This window comes from Panthera onca, chromosome B4 (genome assembly GCF_046562875.1).
Source record: "Panthera onca isolate mPanOnc1 chromosome B4, mPanOnc1 haplotype 2, whole genome shotgun sequence".
NCBI lineage: Eukaryota > Metazoa > Chordata > Mammalia > Carnivora > Felidae > Panthera > Panthera onca.
Genome location: NC_138345.1, coordinates 116,908,212 through 116,930,453, shown reverse-complemented (window position 1 = coordinate 116,930,453; position 22,242 = coordinate 116,908,212). Strand labels below are relative to the sequence as shown.

Genomic DNA, 22,242 nt, shown 5'->3' with positions numbered 1-22,242 from the left:
GTTTCACATCTTGGCTCCTCCCTCATCTCAACTTCTGTAGTTCATGCCATGAGAGAGAACATCCTTGCTCTTCTACCAACCGTCCAGTGTGACTTCAGTGGCTGAGCTCCAACTACATCACTGCTGGGTACACAGCTGGCTTTTGTACGCTCTGTCCTCAGTTCCTCATATCCACCCTTGAGGGGTGTTTGGGTGATCATCACGTCCGTCTATATTCATAATCTTGGTTCCCAAGAGTAACCACGACTGGGCAGTACGGGTCCCAGCGGATGCGCCACACGTAGTTCGGAAGGGCACGGAGGCTATGGTTTGGGGCATAATACACATTTTTTCATGCGCGTCATACCCTAGGTGTTTCAAATCTGAATTTGGGCCTGTGCAAGGTAGGTGGTTGAAGATGATCCCCGGAGGGAACTGTAACCACATGACCCTGCTCGTGCCAAGATGCTCTTAATCCTACCATTCCTCCTGCCATATTTCTGGCTGAAAGTAACTGGGAATTATTCTTGGGATGAGTAAAAAATAAATAAACGGTTCTTGGGATAAATAAACTAAATTCTTGGGAATTTCGTTTTCAGGGTATCAAGTTATTACAGCACACCTTTCATTTCTTCTTTAAAGACAAGGGTAAAGAAAGGTTGATAGGAGGTTCCCACTGGTAACAATGTTAACGTACAAAGGTGTCGCTGCACACAGCACAGCCCACAGAGGAAAGTAATTTCTGTGATAGAAAGTGCGAAGGTAGGAGGGAAACCAATGAGCTGCAGGAATGAGACATCACTGCTGCCCGTGGGGGCAAAGGCCCAAGTCTCCTTCAGGCGAGGAAACCCCTGGAGTTGACCTGGAAGCAAAGGGAAGGTTTTCACTCCCACCCCCTGGGAGGATTTCGGGGAAATGGGCTCACCCCTCGGGATGAGGCCAGCCGCTGAGAGAGCTGACCTTGCCTCTGACTGTGCACTGAGGGAGAACCGTGGCTCCAGGGTTAGTTTCTGAGGCACCCAAAGCAGTTCCTGGGGGAGGGAATCTCTGAGAATCCAAATCCTACACTGACTCCAAGCCTGCCCTAAACACCTGGAGGACTGTCAAGCCGAGACAGGTGTGACCGTCCCGTCCGATCTCAGAGAAACGACTTGGATGAACACCTGACTCGAGTCCTGCCCTTGCTCTGGCCTCCCTCCGGTTTCTTCCTCCCTGTCAGCCACCGTTGGCTGCACTGGGTGCAGAACTGATGCTGCTGGAAGGTGAGGGAATTCAAGTCCTGAGATTCCACCATCCCCCAAAGGCAACCCTTAACTCCTCTGAATCCATTCAGAGCACTACCCAGTGGCCACCCCCTGACCCCTCGGCTTGGTCCAGAGGCACTCTCAGCCCCAGGCCAGACCCTGCCCTTGGCCTCTCTCCCTTTGGAAGCCCCGATCCCATTTCTTGGGCTTCCTGACACCAACTCACAATCAACATCCTACCCTCGCCGCTTGGCTGAGGACCACTCACTCTCATCTGCCCAAGGCACAGGTGGTTTATGAAAGCATCTGGCTTTCCTCTGGTTTCCCCTCCCTGGTTTTAGGCTGTTCTAGTGGGTCGTGTCTCCCAGTCCCGAGTTTAGCCTTCACTTGTTCATGTCCACGCTCTATCCCTTCTCATGTCAAGGTTCCTCCTCCCCTCAGCCCAGCCATACCATCCGTCCTCAGTCCCACTGAGCAGAGCCACCCTAGACCCACCGTGTCCAGTCCAAAACCACAGGGCTAGCCTGAGCTGCGTTCCTGAGACAGCTACGGGACTGGCATCTGTTCAGAGATGGTGACACAGGCTCACAGAGAAAGCAGATACGGAAATCAGAGTTGGCCTTGGCCTTGCTCAAGACCTCTCTAAACCTTACAGTTGTAAACACAAAGGAGGCCAGGGGAGATCATCCTCAGATTGTCCACCCTGGCAGTTACTTCTTGGAGCTACTCCAGGAACCGGTTTCTGAGCCATTTTACTCAGCAGTTCTCGGCCCCTGGACGGTTGTGTTTGATTAGAAGACGCCTGACTGAAAGCACACGTGCTCAATCTGACCATAGCTGAGCCCTTCGCCCTCCCTCCGCACAAGGGCAGCATGCTCATTCTGACCGGCTCACAAGCTTGAGCAGACGCAAAATCCCGGTGACACAATCAATTTGGGAGAAGCCATGGAGAGGAAAATGGCCAAGAGTGGCTTTCAGTGGCTTTGGCAGACTCCACAGACTGTTATGGTCAGGGACAACTGGGTGTTTTCCCAGTGGGCATGCCAAGAACATTTTACCGAAGAGGATGGATTCTGGAGCAGACTGACAGGGTTCACGTTTGCTTCTCCCACCTGTTACTGTGACCTTGGATGAGTTACTTGACTTCACGTGCCTCATTTACCTCAGCTGGAAAAACGGGACCTAACGGCATCTACTTCACGGGCCTGCCATGCAGAAGAACTGAAGTGGTGCGGTGCATGGCAAGCGTTTAGAACAGTAGCCGGCAGACATGAAAATCCATGGCGCTGCCTCCCCCCGTGATGGTTACAGCAAGGACGTCTACGGCCACGAGTGCAGAGGCCAGAGATGGCGCTCCCACCTGCCTCCGAGTTCCAGGATCATACCTGCCAGCTGTAGCTAGCTCTCTTAGCGTGCCCATTATCCCGTTCGATCCGCACAACAACCCATTTCACAGATGTGCAAACAGGCTCAGGGAGCGAGCGCCCACCGTCACACTGCCACCAAGCAGCGTAGCCAGGAACGGAATCCGGTCTGTGACCCCAAAGCCAATATGTCTAACCTCGGCCACCAAAGTGTGCCCGGCTTTCCAGAGGAAGCAGAGATGGGGTTTACCGGCACCTTCTCTGCCTTTGCCCTACAACCGCCAGCTGGACAAGAAAGGGCATCTGTGTATCATATTTAAAGGAAAAGTCCGGGGGCGCCCGGCTGGCTCAGTTGGTAAAGCACGTGACTCTTGGTCTCAAGGTCGTGAGTTCGAGCTCTACGTCAGGCGTAGAGATTACTTAAAAAACAAAACAAAACAAAACACAAAACAAAACAACCAGCACCTTAGCGGAAAAGGCTGCCTTCTCGCGGGAGTTAATAACACGGAAGACTTTCTTACTCCACAAGTTTGCTTTCCTCCCCCTCGTGATGTGGACCCGTGAAACTGGGTTTTCTCAGAGGAGCACTGCTTTTATTGAAGAATCTCTTTCTCACCACTGGGTGTGGCCCTTACATTTCTTGTCAGAGAATACAGGACAAGGCACATCCACCCTGATGACTGCAGTGGCAGTACCGGTTAAATCTATCTTCTCATTAACGGAAAACAAACAGCTACTTCGTCAGGTGCCCCGAGAGAGGACTCTGTCATACAAATTTCACAAAGCCCAAATGCCTTCTGAAACGTCACTCGGCCTGCTTAACTTTCCCTAGGAAATGACTGTTTGGATCTCCTTTGACGGCCAGGGCACATGCTCCATATTATGATCACTTTCAGCCACTTACAGCAAGAAACCAATCGAGCGTCACACTGCAGTCGATATCCCAAACCTTTTCTCTTTGAACACCTTGGTCTGGGGATGGAAGAGTAACTTCCCTTCCCATCTACACCGTGACTTTGGTCTACGGGCCCTAAGGTGATCTTTCGAAGGGCAGAAGGAAGTTGCTTTGGTTGCTCTTTCTTCCGTTCTGCTCTGCCACTGAGTCTGCGTGCAGCCCGGATGACAGGGACGGCTCTTACCTGTGCGGTGAAGAAGGCTGGGGTGAGGGATCCCGAGGGGAGAGCTGGGCTGTTGAGGGCGATGGAGCCGATGTCAGTGCCAGAGAGCACCAGCGGGGGCGCAGAGATTTCCAAGCCTTTGGGTTTTTTGGCCTTTGGGGGAAGAGATGGAGACCTGGTCTTGGAGCCCGATGACAGGTTCAAGGGCTCTAGGGAATCGGAGTCATGGCAGGCGGCCTCCAGGAAGAGGCTTCTGTGTTCAGAAGGGAGGGGCGAGCTGGGGGACAGGGACGGGGACCGAGACGAGGAGGGTGAAGCGGACGAAATGCTGGCGGCATTTGGCAACATTAAAGAGGAGACCTTGGCTGAGGCGGACGAGGCCAGGAAGGCCTCAGAGGTGGAGGGCAGGGGCACCACGGGCCTGCTGGTGTGCTTGTCGGTTTTATTGGTCACAAACCTGATGACAGTCCTGACTTCTTCCACGGGAGGGCTGTCTTCTGGCTGCTCCTCCAGCTTCTCTGTCTTGATTGCCTTGAAGGATTCTGGTGGGTTCTGCAGGGAATTAATGGTGAAGGACGAGTACAGGCCTGAGTGGATGTATTCGTTGCGGCTTGCGCTTTTGAGGGCTGACAAGCCGTGTCTGTGTGCCTCGCGGCCCTCGGGAGGCGCCTTGCAGTCGCTGTCCTGCAGCAAAAGGCTCTCCCGGCTGATCTCCACCGCGTGAGGGTCCATTTTCAGTATCTCCGGGAAAGAGACAAACTTGTACACAAACTTCTGCCCAATCACCTTTTTGATGATGTTCTGTGAATACAAAAGGAGACATTGAAAAGATCAATGCACCAGAGATACGGAGTACGACGTGCGTGGTCACGGGGAGTTTTGCCGGCAGAAGCACTATAATATTCCTCCTGATTCACGCTTCTTGGCTAAGGTGTAGTGGAAAGAGGACTCAAGTTGGAGGCAGCAGAACTGGATTCGCGATTTGCTTCCTGTTCTGACTACTAATGGTGTGATCTTTAGCAAACTGACCGTCTAAATTTTTAGTTTCCTCATCTGTGAAGTAAGGACTATCACACCTAATGTCATAAGTCACCATTTATTAAGCACTTACTAGGGGGCTGGCAGTGTCCACGCATCGTCTCATATAACCTGTACAGAGATCCTAAAAGGAAGGTATGATTAACTAAAAACTAAATTATTAAACTCTCGTTTTAAAACTTCAGGAAATAAGCTTGCAGTGCTTAAATAACCCACATAAACCACACGGTAGGTAAGTGGTAGAAGCAGCATTTCCTCAACCGTGATGCAGTATTGTCTTACCCACCTCTGGGAGGTAATTCACTTACGAGAATTCAATGAAATAATAATAGGAAAGCATTCTGCAAGCTGGAAAGCATTACAGAGATGTAAGCTATTATCACCAAACACCACAATGTTTTCTTAAATCGTGTAGCCATTTTTTCCTTTTTAATTTTCTGCCAAGAAAGCCACTGGAGGAAAAACAAAGTGTCTACTTTGATATTTACATCACTCCCACAGAATTTCCAGTTGCTAGTATCTACTTCCGGTTCTTCAGTTTATGGCTCCAGCCCTCACACATTAAGATGTAAATGAAAACCAATAATCACTGCAAAAGTTTTCACATCCCTTTGGGAGAAGGGACCTCATATGAAAGGCTTTACACCGTTCTTGAGGTTTATTAAATTGGAACATCAGCAAATATCTATCAAATGTCTGTGGGGTCCAAGGTGCTCCAGGAGACAAAGATGGTCTTCCCTCAAGCACAAAGAGTCAGCAGCGCCATCCTGTGGGAAAAAGATTCAGAGTGGTTCCTTACAAACTGTTCCTCCTAAAACTTCGGCATGAGTGAGGGTAAAAAAAAAAAAAAAAAAAAAAAAAAAATATATATATATATATATATATATATATATATATATATATATATACATATAATTTTGGGGAGAAGTACTTTAGAAGTAGTAGCTCCTAGTGAGCACCTACCGTGTACTGGGTGTTGCACACAAGCTCTTATCTGCTTTCACACTCACCCTCCTGCAGGGTGGAACGTGTCATCTTATGACGCAAGCTCAGAGATGGGGACTCATCTGCCCAAGAACCACCAAGATCTACTCATTCTGAAGCCTAAGCTTTTTCACATTTCCACAATAATTTGAGTGGAGAGAAGCAAAGAATCCCTTAGTAGAGGTAAAATTTTCATTTTTTTTTAAGTTTTATTTATTCATTTTGAGAGAGAAAGAGAGAGAGAGAGACAGCATGAGCAGGGGAGGGGCAGAGAGAGAGGGAGAGAGAACACCAAGCAGACCTCCACACTCAGTACAACGACGTGGGGCTCGATCTCATGAACCTTGAGATCATGACCTGAGCCAAAATCAAGAGGTGGACGCTTAACTGACTGAGCCATCCAGATGCTCCCAGAGGTGAAATTTTCAAAATGGAGATGTAATTGACATGTAATATTGTTAGTTTCAGATGTACCAGTAATGACTTGACATTTGCATATATTGTTAAAGGACCACCACCATAAGTCTAATTAACATTACCAGACAGTTTAAATTTTTTTTTTTCTGGGGTGCCTGGGTGGCTCAGTCAGTTAAATACCTGACTTCGGCTTAGGTCATGATCTCACAGTTTGTGGGTTTGAGCCCCATGTTGGGCTTTGTGCTGACAGCTCAGAGCCTGGTCCCTGCTTCAGATTGTGTCTCCTTCTCTCTCTCTCTCTCTCTCTCTCTCTCTCTCTCTCTGTGCCCCTTTCACTCATGCTCTCTTTCTCTCAAAAACAAACAAACATTTTAAAAAATTAAAAATTTTTTTCTTGTGATGAGGGCTTTTAGGACCTACTCTCTTAGCAACTTCCAAATATACCATAGAGACAAAATTTAATTAAATGCTGATGTTCCTTTTGCAATCATTGTTGGGTTTGTAATTATGTTCTTGCCTTCCCTCTTGTTACATCACAGCATTCTGATTTGCAGTTTTCCTCCTTAGACAGATCATCAAATCCCAGAAGTGAATTGATCTAGCAGTCAGGACGGGAGGGCATATTTACTATGCCACTGAGATTTTTGAGCAGGAATCCCTCAGGGCAGGTATCTAAGGGAGGGACACACAATGTCCCCATTCAGCACCGGAAATCCCAGTAACGCAAATCCTGGTGAATCTTTGCTCAGCACCAACATACAGGAGGCTCCCACCCCTGGGCACGTCAGATTCAAAGCTGAACAATTCTAGTGCCTGGCATCCTGGCGCTGGGGACCGCGATTTAACTCACGGAATGCCACTTATACCCCCATCTGATCTCATTTGCACACTCAACACTAGCAAAGCTGAAAAGTCACAAACCTTCAGAGAAATTTGCAAAACTTGCAAGTCCCACCTGGGCCTGCTTGGCATTATCTCAGCGGCGCTCCAGCACCTAGGAGAAATCTGCTCCCAGTAGGACAGGGTTAAATAAGGGTGTCACTGGAGCCACCTGACTCAGAGTGGGCTCTCAGCGAACAGAAAGCATGCTCGCCTGGTGTCTACTGCTGCTAAAGTATTTTTGGTTTTCACGAACATTCTTCTCCCTAGGGTTGGAAAACTTTCTTTGTCCTCAGCCAGTCTGAACATCCCTCTGAACTGCCTGAATTATTAGAGCCTAAATAATTACATAGAAGAAAAGAGAAACTGTATCGTCTGAATAGTTTCTTCAGGCACGTCTTGTAAACTTTCTCTTTAAAACCTTTAATTTTATTATGGGTATTCAAAACATAACATCTGAGCAGGGATTATAGTCGTAAGGAAACCAAGGAGTAATTTGGGGCTGTGATAAAAATAACAAAAAGGCCTCGCCTCCTGATTAAATGGTTGGGAACTGAAAGGCAGTCTCAAAGAGTGGGGCTTTGATGTGTTCCAAAGAACATAAGGAACAACTCACATGACCGTCAACTGACAAATGGATAACCAAGATGTGGAATATTCCTACAACAGATTATCCAGCCACAATCAGGCATGAAGTATGGACGTCACTGTGGATGCACCTTGAATGCATTATGCTGAGTGAAAAAAGCCAGCCCCAAAGGCCACATATGTGATAGATTCTATTTCTATAAAATGTCCACAAGAGACAAACCTATAGAGACAAAAAGTAGACTAGTCATTTCCTAGGATTTGGGAGGGGGATGTAGAAGAATTGCGGGGTGACACTAAAAAGTAAGGGTTTGGGAGGGGTAGTGAAAATGTCCTAAAGTTTATTGTGCTTTTGGATACACAATCAATATACTCAAAACCATTTCGTGTACACCTTCAATGGGTCAATTGGATGGTATGTGAATTATACTTCAATGAAACTGTTTCTTTAAAACAGAACACGAGAGATCTTCTCTGTCCAGCTTTACTGAGATATAATTCACATATAACATTGTGAAGTTTAAGACGTACAATATGAAGATTTGATGCACGTACACATTGCAAAATGTTTACCACAATAAGGATGGTTAACACACCTATCACCTCACATAATTACCATTTTGTGGTGATGGTGGTGATAACACTTAAGATCTACTCTCTTAGCAACTTACAAGTATACAGTAGGGTATTGTTAACTATAGTCACCATCTATAACTTAGATCTCCAGAACTTATTCATTTATGGCTAGAAGTTTTTGCCCTTTGACCAACACTTCCCCATTTCTACTCCCCTCAGCCCCTGGTAACCGCCACTCTATTCTCTAAGACTTCTGCTCTTTTAGATTCCACATGTAAGTGATTATACAGTATTCGTCTTTTTCTTATTTCATTTAACATAATGCCCTCAAGGTCCATCCAAACCACTTACATGTTTAAATGGCAGACGGTGGGAGCCTTCTATGGCTGGATGGTGACTGCCTTGACCCTACTCTGAATATAAAAAAGGAGCCTCCGCAAAGGTTACTGAACTCAACCACAGAAAAAGGGCCCTTCAGTAGCTGCTGCCTCTGTGGGGAGAACTGCCAGGACACCACCAGAGCTTTTTAGGAAAAGGTTATAGTGATAGGGATGGAGATGATTTAAGGAGCTGACCAAAAGGAGGAAGAAAGAACCTGGGAGGGGCTTGTTGGTCTATTCCATCAGAAAAGATGGATGGGGCGCCTGGGTGACTTAGTCGGTTAAGCATCCGACTCTCGATTTCAGTTCAGGTCATGATCTCATGGTTTATGAGTTCGAGCCCCACATCGGGCTCTGTGCTGACTGTGGAACTTGCTTGGGATTCTCTCTCTCCCTCTCCCTGCCACTCGCCTGCTCGCGCTCTCTCTCAAAATAAATAAATAGACTTTAAAAAAAAAAAGAAAAGGGGCGCCTGGGTGGCTCAGTCGGTTGGGCGTCCAACTTCGGCTCAGGTCATGATCTCACGGTCCGTGAGCTCGAGCCCCGCATCGGGCTCTGGGCTGACAGCTCAGAGCCTGGAGCCTGTTTCGGATTCTGTGTCTCCCTCTCTCTCTGACCCTCACCTGCTCATGCTCTGTCTCTATCTGTCTCAAAAATAAATAAATGTTAAAAAAAATTAAAAAAAAAAAAAGAAAAGAAAAAGAAAAAAGATGGAGTCGATCTGGCTACCTAGATAATCTAGAACCTCTGGAAATGAGGTTGGGCAAGAAGGTGTGTGGAGGGTGCAGGAGGGAGGTCAGAGGCACTGTGTAGCCCCACTGTTTGAGAGCCTAACACATCACAGGAAAATCTGCTCAGGAGGGGAGCTGGTAAGGAAAGCCCCCCAACCAGGATGCCCATGGCCCGAGACCTAGGTAGTAGGTAGACTCGGAGGAGGTATGTGCCTGGAAGCTGACGTCACAGCCCCTTAGCTTCCAGGACGGACCCTGGGAGCGCATCAGTGGCATGTATGTTCGGAGATCTCTCTGTGGTCTCCGAAGGGAGATTTCCTTTCAAGAGTTTGCCCCAGGAGAAGTTTGCTGAGAACAATCATAGTATAGGGGAATAATAGGTAGTAGTTGGTGAGCACATATCATCTATCAGGCTGCGTACTAAGAATCTGACCGCTGTGAATTCATGTAATCCTCCGAGTGACTAGAACTATTATGATCCCCATCTTAGAGATGGGCAAACTGAGGCTCAGAGAGTATACATTACCTCCGGTCACAAGCTAGTAGGCGGGCAGTCTGATTCCAGAGTGCTTGGCCACAATGGAAGGTGACATAAGACTCAGGCTGAGACTACTCAGGACAGAGGAGCACTTGGGGACAGGCTCTTATTATGAAAAGTGATGACAGTATTTACAGAAAGTCCGTTTTTTTTCACCCCTTCCTCCCAGACCCGCAAGTATGTGTTGCTTATAGTTGCCTGGTAACCTGACCAATGCTGTCTGTGTCCAGTTGAGCTAAGTGACTTTCTCCAACATGGTTTTAGACCAACAGTTGCACACATCTGCTGCCCTTTACACATGTGAGATCAGCCTCCCTGTTGGTCATTTCCCATTAAGTATATATTCACAACCAGGGTGGACTCTTGACCCCGCATTCCGTGTGAGATCACAGGCAGCCAGGAAGAGACGGACTTGAGGAGGGGAAAAGAACGTCCACCTGACGCACGCTAAGTGGGAGCTCCAGGGGACAGTGGGAAGTTGCTCCCACCATTGCCACTCCCCAGTTGGTGTTCTGAGATTGCAGGAGCCTAAGGGCAAGCAGCCTGTTGGGGGTAGGACTGTGGCTGGCCATCCTGTGCAAAGGAATCCTTCCTGACCCACCAGCCACCTCTGGCAACTGAGGGGCCAGTGAGTCTCCCTTAGTTATTTCATGCTAACAGGATGGAAAACACAGAGAGCAAGTCAAATTTCCATTTCCCCCGGTGCTGTCTGTTGCCCTGACAGGGTCCAGGCTTACTGATAAAAATAGAGGTGTCCGTAAGTGTGGTTTAAACATGTACACACATACTCAACTCTGCTTTCTCCTCCCACTGAAGAGAAAGAAAGAGCCTGTGTAAATAATGCCATAGAGCGGATAAACTAGAAATGCATCTATTAAGTATTGTGACCTTTTTAAAAAAATGGTAGGCAGTGCTAGGTAATGAAGAGATGCTTGAGGAATTCAATTTAGCCTCTGAATTTTGATGTTATTAAGGATAATATTAAGTTAACTACGTGTTTGTTGAATGAATGACTCTCACTGTAAAGAGAACTGACCCGGGCAGGAAACCAGAGGCTTCACCCCATGAGAGATGCAATTTTCTGTGGCTAATCCCCAGGCTGGTTCAGGCTGCATGTGAATGTGTCCCACATGTATAACTACATGTGCTTTCTTGCTAGCATTTTCAAACGGAAAACTCCCAGACACCGAGGGCCATATGCGAAACACTACAACCCCACGCCCCCTAAGAGAGTTTAATACACTTTAATTTCACTTATCCATGGACTCGGCACATATGTGCTTCATGCATTGGCTCTGCCCTGGCACCCCAGTTGTGATCTAAGGTCATGCATCAGGCTTTCCGGTGTTCAGACTTCTTATCCCAGTGCTCCCCTGCCCTCCCCACTGCCGTTCCTGGACCAAGGAGGAGCCAGACTAGTTATGGGTTCTCCACAGGTATGGCTACAGCTCCCTTGATTTTCCACCATTTGAGGGCTTCCAGGAACGGCAGGACTCCTACCCTCTGATTCTGCAATTCACCTGTCTTGTTCTCAAAACTGGAAAATGTCAGCGGCTCACTAACACGGCAGGAAAGGCCATGCAGGAGATTCTTCCTAAGAGCCCAACCTTCTCCTAATCCAACAGCAGCAGCAACAGGGCTGAGAAGACAGAGTGATGGATCCTTCCGCACACGCCCACTTGACTGTGTCACAAAGGCTGTCACTGGGATTATAAGGAGTAGCTCTAGAGTCACTGTCTGAATTCAACTACCGCTCCTGTCTCTTACCAGCCACGTGTCTCAGTCTCCCCACCTATAAAATGGGGACTGATCTACCACCTGCCTCATGAAATTGAATGAAATAATCCATTTAAAGCTTATAGCAGAACACCTGATATAGCCACACACGATAAGCCCACAATACACAGTACCTCTTAGTATTATTATTTTTACATTCCCATTTAAGCGAAAGCAAAACAAAACATAAAATCCACTCTCTATCCACCCCAGTGACAAATACATCATCAAAATTAAACCTATAGAAGGCTGCATGTATTCCTCTTACTTTAGCCACAGTTCTGGGTACTGAGCTGGGTCATATGGAAGACAGAATTACATCTGGTTTATATATCTCGACCAACAGAGGAAACACGATGTTTTATTTAGTTGGGTTCAGACAAAAAATAGACACAAGGCTTACAGCAGATCATACCTAGCATGGCCAGCACTCAACATGCACTGTGAAAAAAACTTCACACACTCCAACGAATTCAGGGATGGGGTGGAGGGGGCTGGCCCTCAGGGCAGCAGATGTGGAATCCAAGTGTCCCGCTCAGGAGGAAGAGAGGCAGCCCGTCTAGCCCGGCAAGTGGTACAGACACTAACCAGACACTGCAGCCGATCTCCACTGTTCTCCATTGCCTCTCAGAGCAGGAAACGCACTGCCCAGACAGGAGGGAGCAGCCCCGCTCTGCGGTGTCTGCTGGGGCTGGGTCCCAGGGGAGGGCAGTGCGGGCTGCTGGCCCTGCACGCCTGTCACCAAGATTCCTGGGCAGGGGAAGCAGGATGGATTTATTTTGAGGACATTCATCTCACCATGGTAGAATACCCTACATGAAAGGAACCCGGGGCCAGAAAGAGCAAAGGCAAGAAGCAAGCATTTACGAGAGCCTACCACCTGCCATACTCGCACAGCCACAGCCTAGCACTGGGATCCCATTTTAAAGATGAAGAAGTCAAGGCTATTGATGGGAAGGGAGGTTATACCCAACTTCCTGTCCCACAGGAGTGGGTTAAATACTGGGAGGGCTCTACAGTGGAATACCATGTGGCTATTTTACTTTAAGAATTTTTTTAATGTTTGTTTATATTTGATAAACACACACACACACACACACACACACACACACACACACACACACACAGAATCTGAAGCAGGGACCAGGCTCGGAGCTGTCAGCACAGAGCCCGACATGGGGCTTGAACTCACAAGTCGTGAGACCATGACCTGAGCTGAAGTTGGACGCTTAACTGACTGAACCACCCAGGTGCTCCCCACATGGCTATTGAAGACGACAGTGCATTGTGAACATTTCCTATGCCTTTAAATAAATGTACAGTAAGTGAAGGGGCGCCTGGGTAGCTCAGTTGGTTAAACGTCAGACTCTTGGTTTTGGCTCAGGTCGTGATCTCAAGGTTTGGTGAGTTCGAGCCCTGCATCGGGCTCTACGCTGACAGCACAGAACTTGCTTGTGATCCTCTCTCTCCCTCTCTTTCTGCCCCTCCCTCACTCACATTGTCTCTCTCTCAAAATAGATAAGTAAACTCAAAAAAATAAAAATAAACGTACATTAAGTGAAAAAAGCAGCACGCATGGGATGCTTCCATTATTTTAACGAAATAACTATATAAAAGAAAAGAAAAAAATCTCAAAAGATGTGTAATAAAACTTAACAGTGGTAGGATTGCCAGTGACTTGTAATATTTCTTTTTGCTTCTCTGCATTTTCACATTAAATAACATATGTTTCATATGCACTAGTTGTCAAATCAAGCCCTTTGTTTTTCTTTTCAAGAATGAAGCAGGCTCTGAAAGAAACACTTACCAGCCCAAGACCAGCAGCTTTGCAAAGAATGGAGATGAAGCTTAAACCAATCCTGTCCCTGCCACGCCCTCCCCCAGAAAGCAGCCACTGTTGGCTCAGAGGCTGCTGCTCAAGTCAGCAGGCTGGGACCCTAGGGCTCTGCATTCCAGAGTAACGGGGTGGGGGGTACCTGCAGAGAGCCTGGGAAAACCAGCTTTGCTAAGGAAGCAAGGTCCTTACTCAGGAAAGGTCATTTCTGGCTCCTCGTGAGGAAGACCAGCTTTCGCTAAAGCCTATTCCTTAGCTGGAAATACAACTGCCTCTCCCCACCCACAGAGGAGAGGAGGGGCCTGCTCTGACAGGTCACCCTGCGCGAGGCACCAGGGACCCGGCGGCTCCACTGCAGCAGACAGGACCTCAGAAGCCCACCTCAAAGCGGGTGACAGCCAAGAGATACGGTTGACCGAAGAAGAGCAGGAAGCTGGCATCCACACCCACAGCCTGGTCGTGGCCCCCACTAAGCAGCAGAAGTGCTCACAGGTAAGCATGGGGAGCACGGACCAGCACCTCTGAGCGTCCACAGGCCTGAGCCCGGGTGGGCCAGATGTTAAGGAACCAGCACTGGGGGAACGGTCCTGGCTGCAAATCCCAGTTTCTCTACTTCCTCTGACCTTGGGAAACGTATTGAACTTCCGTAGGCCTCCATTTGCTCACCTCTAAAGGCAGAACAAAAATACTGCACAGGGTATTGATTTTTTTCTAAAAAATCAATATATATCAGTGCCCCACTCAGAGGTCCTCAACACAGGACCTCTCATCCAGTGCAATTCTGCTTAGCAAGCAATGATCTAATTGTATAGCATCCCCATTGTATCGCAGTGTCTTTTCATCGGATTCTGCCTTCAAATAACCTAAATTCTTTTTTTCTTTAAGATTTTATTTTTAAGTCATCTCTACACTCAACATGGGGCTTGAACTTACAATCCTAAAATCAAGAGTGGCACATTCTACCGACTGAGCCAGCCAGGCGCCCCTCAAATAATCTGAATTCCCTATTTGGGCACCTCACTTTATAGTTTACTGAAGGCTTACGCATAATCTCACATAATCCTTACAACATGCTGATACCCATTTTACAGATGAGGGACGTGAGGCGCCAAGCTTAGTTCACAAACCGGTAGCGGAGACGTGTCTCTGGGCCACCAGTTCCCAGCCAACACCCTTCCTTCAGCTCCTCATTTTGGGTTCCCATCCAGACCACTGGCTGACTCACTCTTTCCTGACACAAAACCTGACTGTCCTCTCTCCAAAGTTAGAACAAGTACTCACTGTAGGAGTCAGGCTCAAAGTTCCTCCTCTCTAACAAGCAAGCATTCTTTCAACAACATTTCAGACGCTTTCATATGGAAGGCTCCTTGGTAGGCCCTGAGGAACAGAAAAGGAAGTGAATCCGGCCTCTGTCCCTGAAGCATCTGACGGCTGCTTGCATCTGGCCCCTCTTACTCACTGCCATCTGAACCCAAAGGCACACAGAGCAGTTGGAGGGCCATACGGAGCTCCGCTGCGAATCTGTCGTGGGCAGGCTCACCTCACACCTGCCATCCTAAGGAACAGCTGTGTGAGGACTCCGACCCACCAACTTAAGCTGCCTCTCCCTGGGGCAGTCTTTCCTTTCCCTAGTGAGTTGAACAGTGCCTCCCCCAAATTCATTTCCACGCAGCACCTCACAACGTGACTTTATTTAGAAACAACATCTTTGCAAATGTCCTCGGTTAAGGACATTGGGCTGGAATCATCGGGGAGAGAGTGGGCACTAAATTCAACACGTAGAGTCCTTACAACAAGAGGAAAGGCACAGGGAGACACACAGGGAAGAAGGCACAGAAGAAGGAGAGGGACAGACACAGAGGCTGAAGCCACACAGTCACAGCCGAGAAACGCCGAGGGCTGCCGGGGCTACTGGAAGCTGGAAAAGGCAAGGAAGGATTCTCCCCTAGAGCCTTCAAAGGGAGCTTGTCCCAGCTGACACCTTGATTCTGGACTTCCGGCTTCTGGGATGTTGAGAGAATAAATTTCTATTGTTTTGAGCCACCAAAACATAACCACCCTCCCTTCTTAAAGGCTCTGTCCAGCAGGGCAGGGAGGCATGGCCCTTCCTGAGAGCTTGGCCTGCCTGTACACGGCCAGGCTACCGAAGGCACCGAGACAGATGACGCCAGGGCTGTCCTCTGTCTAAAGCTTGAGCTTGGAGCACACACACTAGCACATGCACACACACACATCCGCCTTCCAACTTCTAAGAATAATGTGCTGCCAATAAAGGGCTCCAACTCTGTCTTCGAATTGGCGGACTCCCGGCGGAGGTTTCTTTGTGGTTTGGGTTGAGATTTCTTTATTCTCTGGCACCGCTAAACTGCCGTGTGAACCGTCTCTCCAAATTCGGCCAGCCTGACATTGGAGGGCTCCTCACCCTCGCCGCCCGAGTTACTGTGCTATCCTGGGGGCCTGTGAACAAGAGGAGCCTGGCCGGATGCCCAACCTGCAAGTGGACATTCAGAGCATTTTTCCATCCCCTCCGGGCTTGTGGCTGCTTCCCCTGGAACTGAGAGTCTTGTCTCCCTGCTGGCTCTCTTTCAACACTCAAGGGTATTTTTATTAAAGGCCTCTGGAGTGTTAATAAAACCAAATGTAAAACCGTTCCCCCAGCACATGCTTTCCCGTTTGCCCTGCGGGGCAGGGAGTTGCCAACAATGACTTTGAGCAGCCACCTCCAGCGCTGGGGCCGGGAGCCACAGGTGTTCTGGGAGCGTGTTCTCACCCTGCCTTTGCCACGGATTTTCAGATTCACCTCCTCCTCACTTACTGGAGGGCGGGCAGGCAAGCAGGGCAGGTTTCTTAGGTCCTTGGCAGTGCTGACATTCCAAGACGACGGACTTCCTTCTGCGCTACAGAGAATCAGGTTTGCTTCAGGCTTGTCCATCCCGTGTCCGTCCTACGTTCCTTTGGCACCCACTGCATGCCAGGCGATGCACAGACACGAGGAATGGTAAGGAAGACCAGCACCCGATCAGCGAGGCAGGCACAAGGGCGGGGGAACACAGCGGAGAAGACAACGCCAAGTGCAGGCATCGGGTGGAGGAGAAGCAGAGAGGCATCCGAGGATGAGCTATAGTGGGCCAGGCAGGAAAAGCAGAGGGAGAGCCCGGGGAAGGATGAGGTCGGAGTAGGTGCCATGACGGGGTGGCAGGCTGGGGTGGTGCGGGACAGGCAGTCTGGCTGGGGCCAGATGGTGAGGGAGTTTGGAGTCTTTCCAAGAGGCTGTAGGATGCTGGGCAGGTGCACAGGCGGGGGGGGCGGGGGGGGGTGCTCTGCCCTGCTCTGGCTTCTTTAGGAAGCGTCACTGGACATGTGGGAAGCGGGTGGGGGGAGGGTCCGGGGCTGCCAAACCTCACATTTTCGGCTGGCTCCGAGAACTCAGCCAGCAGTTCTTCCACTGTCATTTTGAACAAACAGGGGTTGGTCTCCTTTCTCTGCCTACCCCGGGGTAATAACCAGCGATATTAGGAATGCGGGATTCAAGTTTGGGCCCGTGGCTCTGTAGCTGTGCGATCCTCCAGCCTCACAATCCTCAGCATGAACGGGGGGGGGGGGGGGGGGGGGGGGGGGGTCAAGCCTCCTAGACGGAAGGTTCTGCTGCTTTACCAGCTGCTCTGTCTTGAGTCTCTTACTTAACCTCTCCGAGACTCAGTATCCCACCACTAAAATGGGCCCGTTGCCAACTGTGACGATAGGCCTTTCACATGTTAGAAAATGAGTCAATAAATGTAAAAACATCTAACACAGGGCTGGCTTAAGACAAATCCTCCACACAAGCGAGCTTCCGCTCCTTATGTCACAAACAGGGGGTAGGAGCCGGGGTAAACTGTTGTCAGAGCACAGGCAGGAGGTGGGGAGGAGGCCTGCCCAGAGGAGCAGCTGGGCTGGTGGGTGGGTGGTGGGCGGTATGATGGGAACGTTAAGGGTTCTGTCAGCGTGTCTACACAACCACTGAATTTTCCTGCAGCGAGAAGCCGCACAGAAGCAGGAACGCTCTCGCCGGCAAACCAGTGTGGGCTTGGGCAACTGCCTGACGTAAGTGGATCTGGCCAGGCTGCCGGGGAGCACTGGCAGCTGAACACGGTCCACAGCAGCCCCGTCAACACAGTGTTGAAGGTCCTCAAGACTCCGGGTGTTTCCTAGCAACGGCCCTATTTGGGGGGACGCTGAGTGCCACCACGAAGCTAGCTTGGAAGCATGTGCAGAACAGACAGCACCCCCCACCGACGTGCGGTGCCCCCCTACAGCCCAGCCCCCTCGGCCGGCTGCTCACGCCTGGGGCAGTGTGACCAGGCTGGAAGACCTTCCTGAGGCAACCAGCTCATTCCCCGCCCCGCCCCGCGCCGGTCTCTAGGCAGCTTCCAGGACCAAAAGCTTCCAGAAAGTCCCTAGTTTTCCCCTCGGCCCCCAAGCAAAGTGTAGTTACCATCTGTGGTACTTCAAACCATCTGAGCAGCTTGATGTGACAGGAAGGGAAAAAAAAATACCCAACAGAAACACCAGACCCTTAACACTCAGATCCAGGGCTGGGCACGGGGCACAACTTGGATGTACAAAACACTCCTGAACACAGCCCAGGATACATGGGGCTTCTGTGGAATTTCACAACCAACAAGAGTGTTCTAGAAAGTTCCAGGATGCAAATGCTTGCTGGACTTTTGTTCCTGCTCCACTCTGACAGACAATACATCGTTTTATCTTTGTAAAATTTATTTTGGGGAATTAAAGAACTCTGCCAGGGCCAGGCTTCTTGGCACAGGCAGGCGGTCCCCGATATGTATTATTAACACGAACATTTTCCTGTCGTGATTGCACACCCAATTTAAAATGAATTATCCAATTAAGTTAAGAAGGTGACGCGTTCTACTTCCAGGAATACGCTGCCAATGACTCTGTCTTGACTGTTCTCCCCTGAACTTCTTCCAATTAAGCAAAGACCGTTGGGTACATTGTGAGGATAAGCCGGGATGTTGCTGTGGAGACAGGAGGATTTTTCATCATATCGCCATTTCAATCTCCTGATGAGAAGGGAGCTGGCAAAGCCTCCAGCCTCCCCCTGGGATGAATGCTCACCGCCAACAACAACAAGGACAAGAGCTCTGCTGGATGAAAAAGGACAGGGATTGCGTAAGCCTCCAGGTCTCCCGCAGCCAGCTCAGGGAGTCTGCGGTTGGGGCTTCTTCCACGGAAGTCAGCTGCTGCGTGTGCAAGGGTGAGCAAGCGGCAGCCCCACTGGGCTCCTTCTCCCCCTGGGAGGGGGGTGCACACCCCGACCTGAAGGCGGGATAGAGCCCACTCAGCCAGCCCAGAGAGATCCGTATGTGGTAACTGGCCAAAAAGATCAGCGGGATTGGGGGGGGGGGGGGGGGAGGTGCGGACTGGGACAGCATCAACACCAAGAAGAGCAAGAGGAGACAAAGATTTTTATTTCTAAAATGCAAATCTGGCCACGGCACTCTCTCGCTTTCAGCCCTCGCCATTAAGTTCCAACTCTTCAGCATTAACACGCTCCATGCTCTATTCCCCACTCATTCTTCCCTCCCCCTCCTCCCCTTAATTCCCTGGAAAAGCCTGGGAATTCCCCTGGGAAACCAAAAGTCAAACTCTCTCACGCCTCCCTGCTTTTGCACATGCTGTTCCTTTTCTCAGTATATCCTTTCCCAACTTGGTTCAGCCTGAAACCCATTCTCCTTGCTCCACACTGGGGCAGGTGTCTTGCCCTCCGGGGGCTTTCTCTCTGCCTTTACTTCCCTCCCCTGTCCTGGCAGATGCTGGTGTCACAGCCAGGCTAACGCTCTATTATAACTGCCTGGCAGATGTGTCTCCCTGACCAGCCCTGGAGCCATTCAAGGGCAGGGGGTATGTTTTCAAAGGAAAGGCTGAGCCAGGGAAGAAAAAAGGCTGAAAGAAAAAAGGTGAAAGAAAGGGTGAAAGAACGAGATGGACATGTGACTGAAAACCACCCAGAAGCTACTCAAGAAGTGGACAGATGCTGTAAATCATGGCAGTGCCTCACGTGCCTCGAGCTTGGGCCCTTGGGTGTGGCTAGTTCACGGGGCCACTTATGGGCGTGCTCTGGGCTTTGACCCCCCTCGCTTCTCCACCCCAAGATGATAGATTTAAAAACCAAGTCTGTCTGATGTTAAAGAGTGAAAAAGAGTTGTTAAATTCGTTAACAAAGAAAATCTCTGAAAGAGATCCTTACTATCGCATCGGATTGTAAAAGGACCTTCCGGAAGATTCAGTTCAGAAGACTCTAAGAAAGGTAAAAAACAAACCCTCCCCCCAAAATCCAACCATCAGAACAACGATGAACAAAGCCATGTCCTAGGACGTACAGGGAGACCGCAGGAAACACGCGGTTTGGGGAGAGTGATTTTGAACTGCCCAAGCACAAAGGAGCTCTGCTTTCTGTGCTGGCGGGCTCAGACACAGGGTCCTCCCTTGACCTGCATGTTTCCAAGCTGACCAGGGGCCTTCAGTCCAGGCCCGAGACACAAAACATGCTGCATCCCAGCCTGGGCATCGCTCCTTTCCTGGGATTCTACGTGGGTTTGCCCAGCAGCCTCTTCAAACGTTGTACATGGGGCAGCAGGTTCTCGGCAGTGCTCAGTAGCAGATCCTGACCGTCCAGCCTTCCCTAACACACATGTGATGGGCAATCCACAGAAATGCAGGGCCTCATGCCACAGGCACTGCGAAGCCAGGATTGGAGCTATTAGGGTAGTCTTTGTTTTCCCCCCTTAAGTACACTTCACGCCCAGCGCAGGGCTTGAACTCACGACCCTGAGATCAAGACCTGAGCTGAGACCAAGAGTCAGACGCTTAACCTACGGAGCCCCCCAGGCGCCCCCAGGGTGGTCTCTTCTTCCCATCCAAGTCCTCCATTAGAACTGTTGGCTCTCGCAGAGCAGGAAGGTGCTGAATTCCCAACGACCCTGACTCCTTCCAAGGCCAGACTCATCTTCATCTTTGCTTCCACCCTGGGAACCCAGCACAGTGCCACTGCCATGATGTGCCTGGCACACAATCTAGCTTCACAGCTGCTGTTGGGTCTAGCCACTGTGCATGTCACGGGACGCAGTTTTCCTTCAGAGGGTGTTGCATCAAACCATCATCTCCAAGGCTCCCCCTTTGTAATTTTGTAAATCTAAAAGAGCCTAGTAGGGTCTGAAATACATGTATACATTACAGATTGAAGTATGTCCCCGAAACGAAAATGTGGAAGTCCTGACCCCTGGTACCTGTGAATGTGACCTCACTTGGAAATAGGGTTTTGCAGATGTATTTAAGAGGAGGTCCTCAGGGTGGTCCCTAATCCCGTAGAACTCGTGTCCTTGGAAGAGGGAAATTTGGACACAGAGACACACAGGGATAACATCACGTGACAAGACAGGCAGAGACTGGAGAGATGCAGCTAAAAGCCAAGAACACCAAGGACCAACAGCCACTTCCAGACGTTAGGAAGAAGCAAGGAAGGATTTACCTAGGGTCTCAGAGGGAACACGGCCCTGCTGTCACATTGATTTCGGACTTCTGGTCTCCACAATTGCAAGACGATAGACTTCTGTTGTCCCGACCCCACACTTTGTGGCTACGACAGCCCTAGGACACTAACACTCTGTTTGTGAGTTGAGCGTGTACTTAATGTCACCTTTCATTACATAAGTGATCTGTATCTGGGTAGCGTCCGCTTCATTACGTTATCCAATCGCTCTTTCGTTTCACATTTACCGAGCAACTCTTATGTGCCAGACCATATACAAGGTGCCAGGACAACAAAAGTGGGTAAGCCGGGAGACCACAGTGAAGATGGTTTTGTGAGGAACACAGCTCTATAACCAGGCGACTGTCACACAATGCAGTACGTTTCATAAGCACAGATCAGAGACATGACAAGCATATATCGAATGTCTACCTAACAGGTACCTGACGCTGTGCTGAGCACCTCGTACACGTGGTCACATTTAATCCTCACACTATCCAATGAGGGAAGGCGCTACGGTGATGCTTCCTCTCCCATGGGTGAACTGAGACTCGGAGGCAGAGGGACTGCTGGACTCCAGCCCAGAGAGCGGAGTGTAACACCCCTGCTGGCTGCTCAGGGAGCACAGGGAAGATGGAGACCGGCTCCAACTGGGGGTGCGTGGAGAGGCGTGCACTTTGATTCAGAGGAGCAAGGAAGCATCATTTACATATTAAAGCATCTTGGGGGCGCCTTGGGGTGCCTCAGTCGATTCAGCATCCGACTCTCGATTTCAGATCAGGTCACGATCTCATGGTTCCTGAGTTCAAGCCCCGTGTCAGGCTCTATGTTGACAGCACAGAGTCTGCTTGGGATTCTCTCTCTCCCTCTCTCTGCCTTTCCCCCGGTCGTCCTCCCTCCCTCCCTCAAAAGTAAACATTAAATAAATAAATAGACAAATAAATAAATAACTATTAAAGCGTCTTAGTCGCTGAATTTCAGAACAGCACAAATAAAGACAGGCAGTTGGGTAAACAAACCGTGGTCATCCATCTTTAGCCACCGAAAAGCATGACGACAAAGCACTCATGGTAGCTCATATGCGACAGGAGCTGTTAACCCCCAGACCTCATGTGCTCGTGCGGGAAGGAGGTACACAGGTCCTAATTTTCTTCTGCGCACCTGTCTCAAGCTTTCAAGTTACTGACAAGGAAAATATCATCTGAATCATTACTCTGGCTAATACTTTGTAGCACCTAATGAATTTTGAGCACCGTTCTCTG

The 22,242-nt window shown here is 49.5% G+C and overlaps 1 protein-coding gene across 3 annotated transcripts in view; it reads right to left on the bottom strand.

Moving 5' to 3' along the window:
- The window catches only part of ELK3 (ETS transcription factor ELK3), a 67,880-nt gene that overhangs the window by 14,586 nt on the left and 31,052 nt on the right, over window positions 1–22,242 (bottom strand). For 2 of the 3 annotated variants that reach the window (XM_060656703.3, XM_060656702.3), the window contains exon 3: window positions 3,727–4,506. In XM_060656703.3, coding sequence (XP_060512686.1) covers window positions 3,727–4,506 — 780 coding nt within the window. Of the gene's footprint in view, window positions 1–3,726; window positions 4,507–14,727; window positions 14,801–22,242 lie in introns of those variants that run through there. The other variant, XM_060656704.3, reaches the window with a different exon arrangement.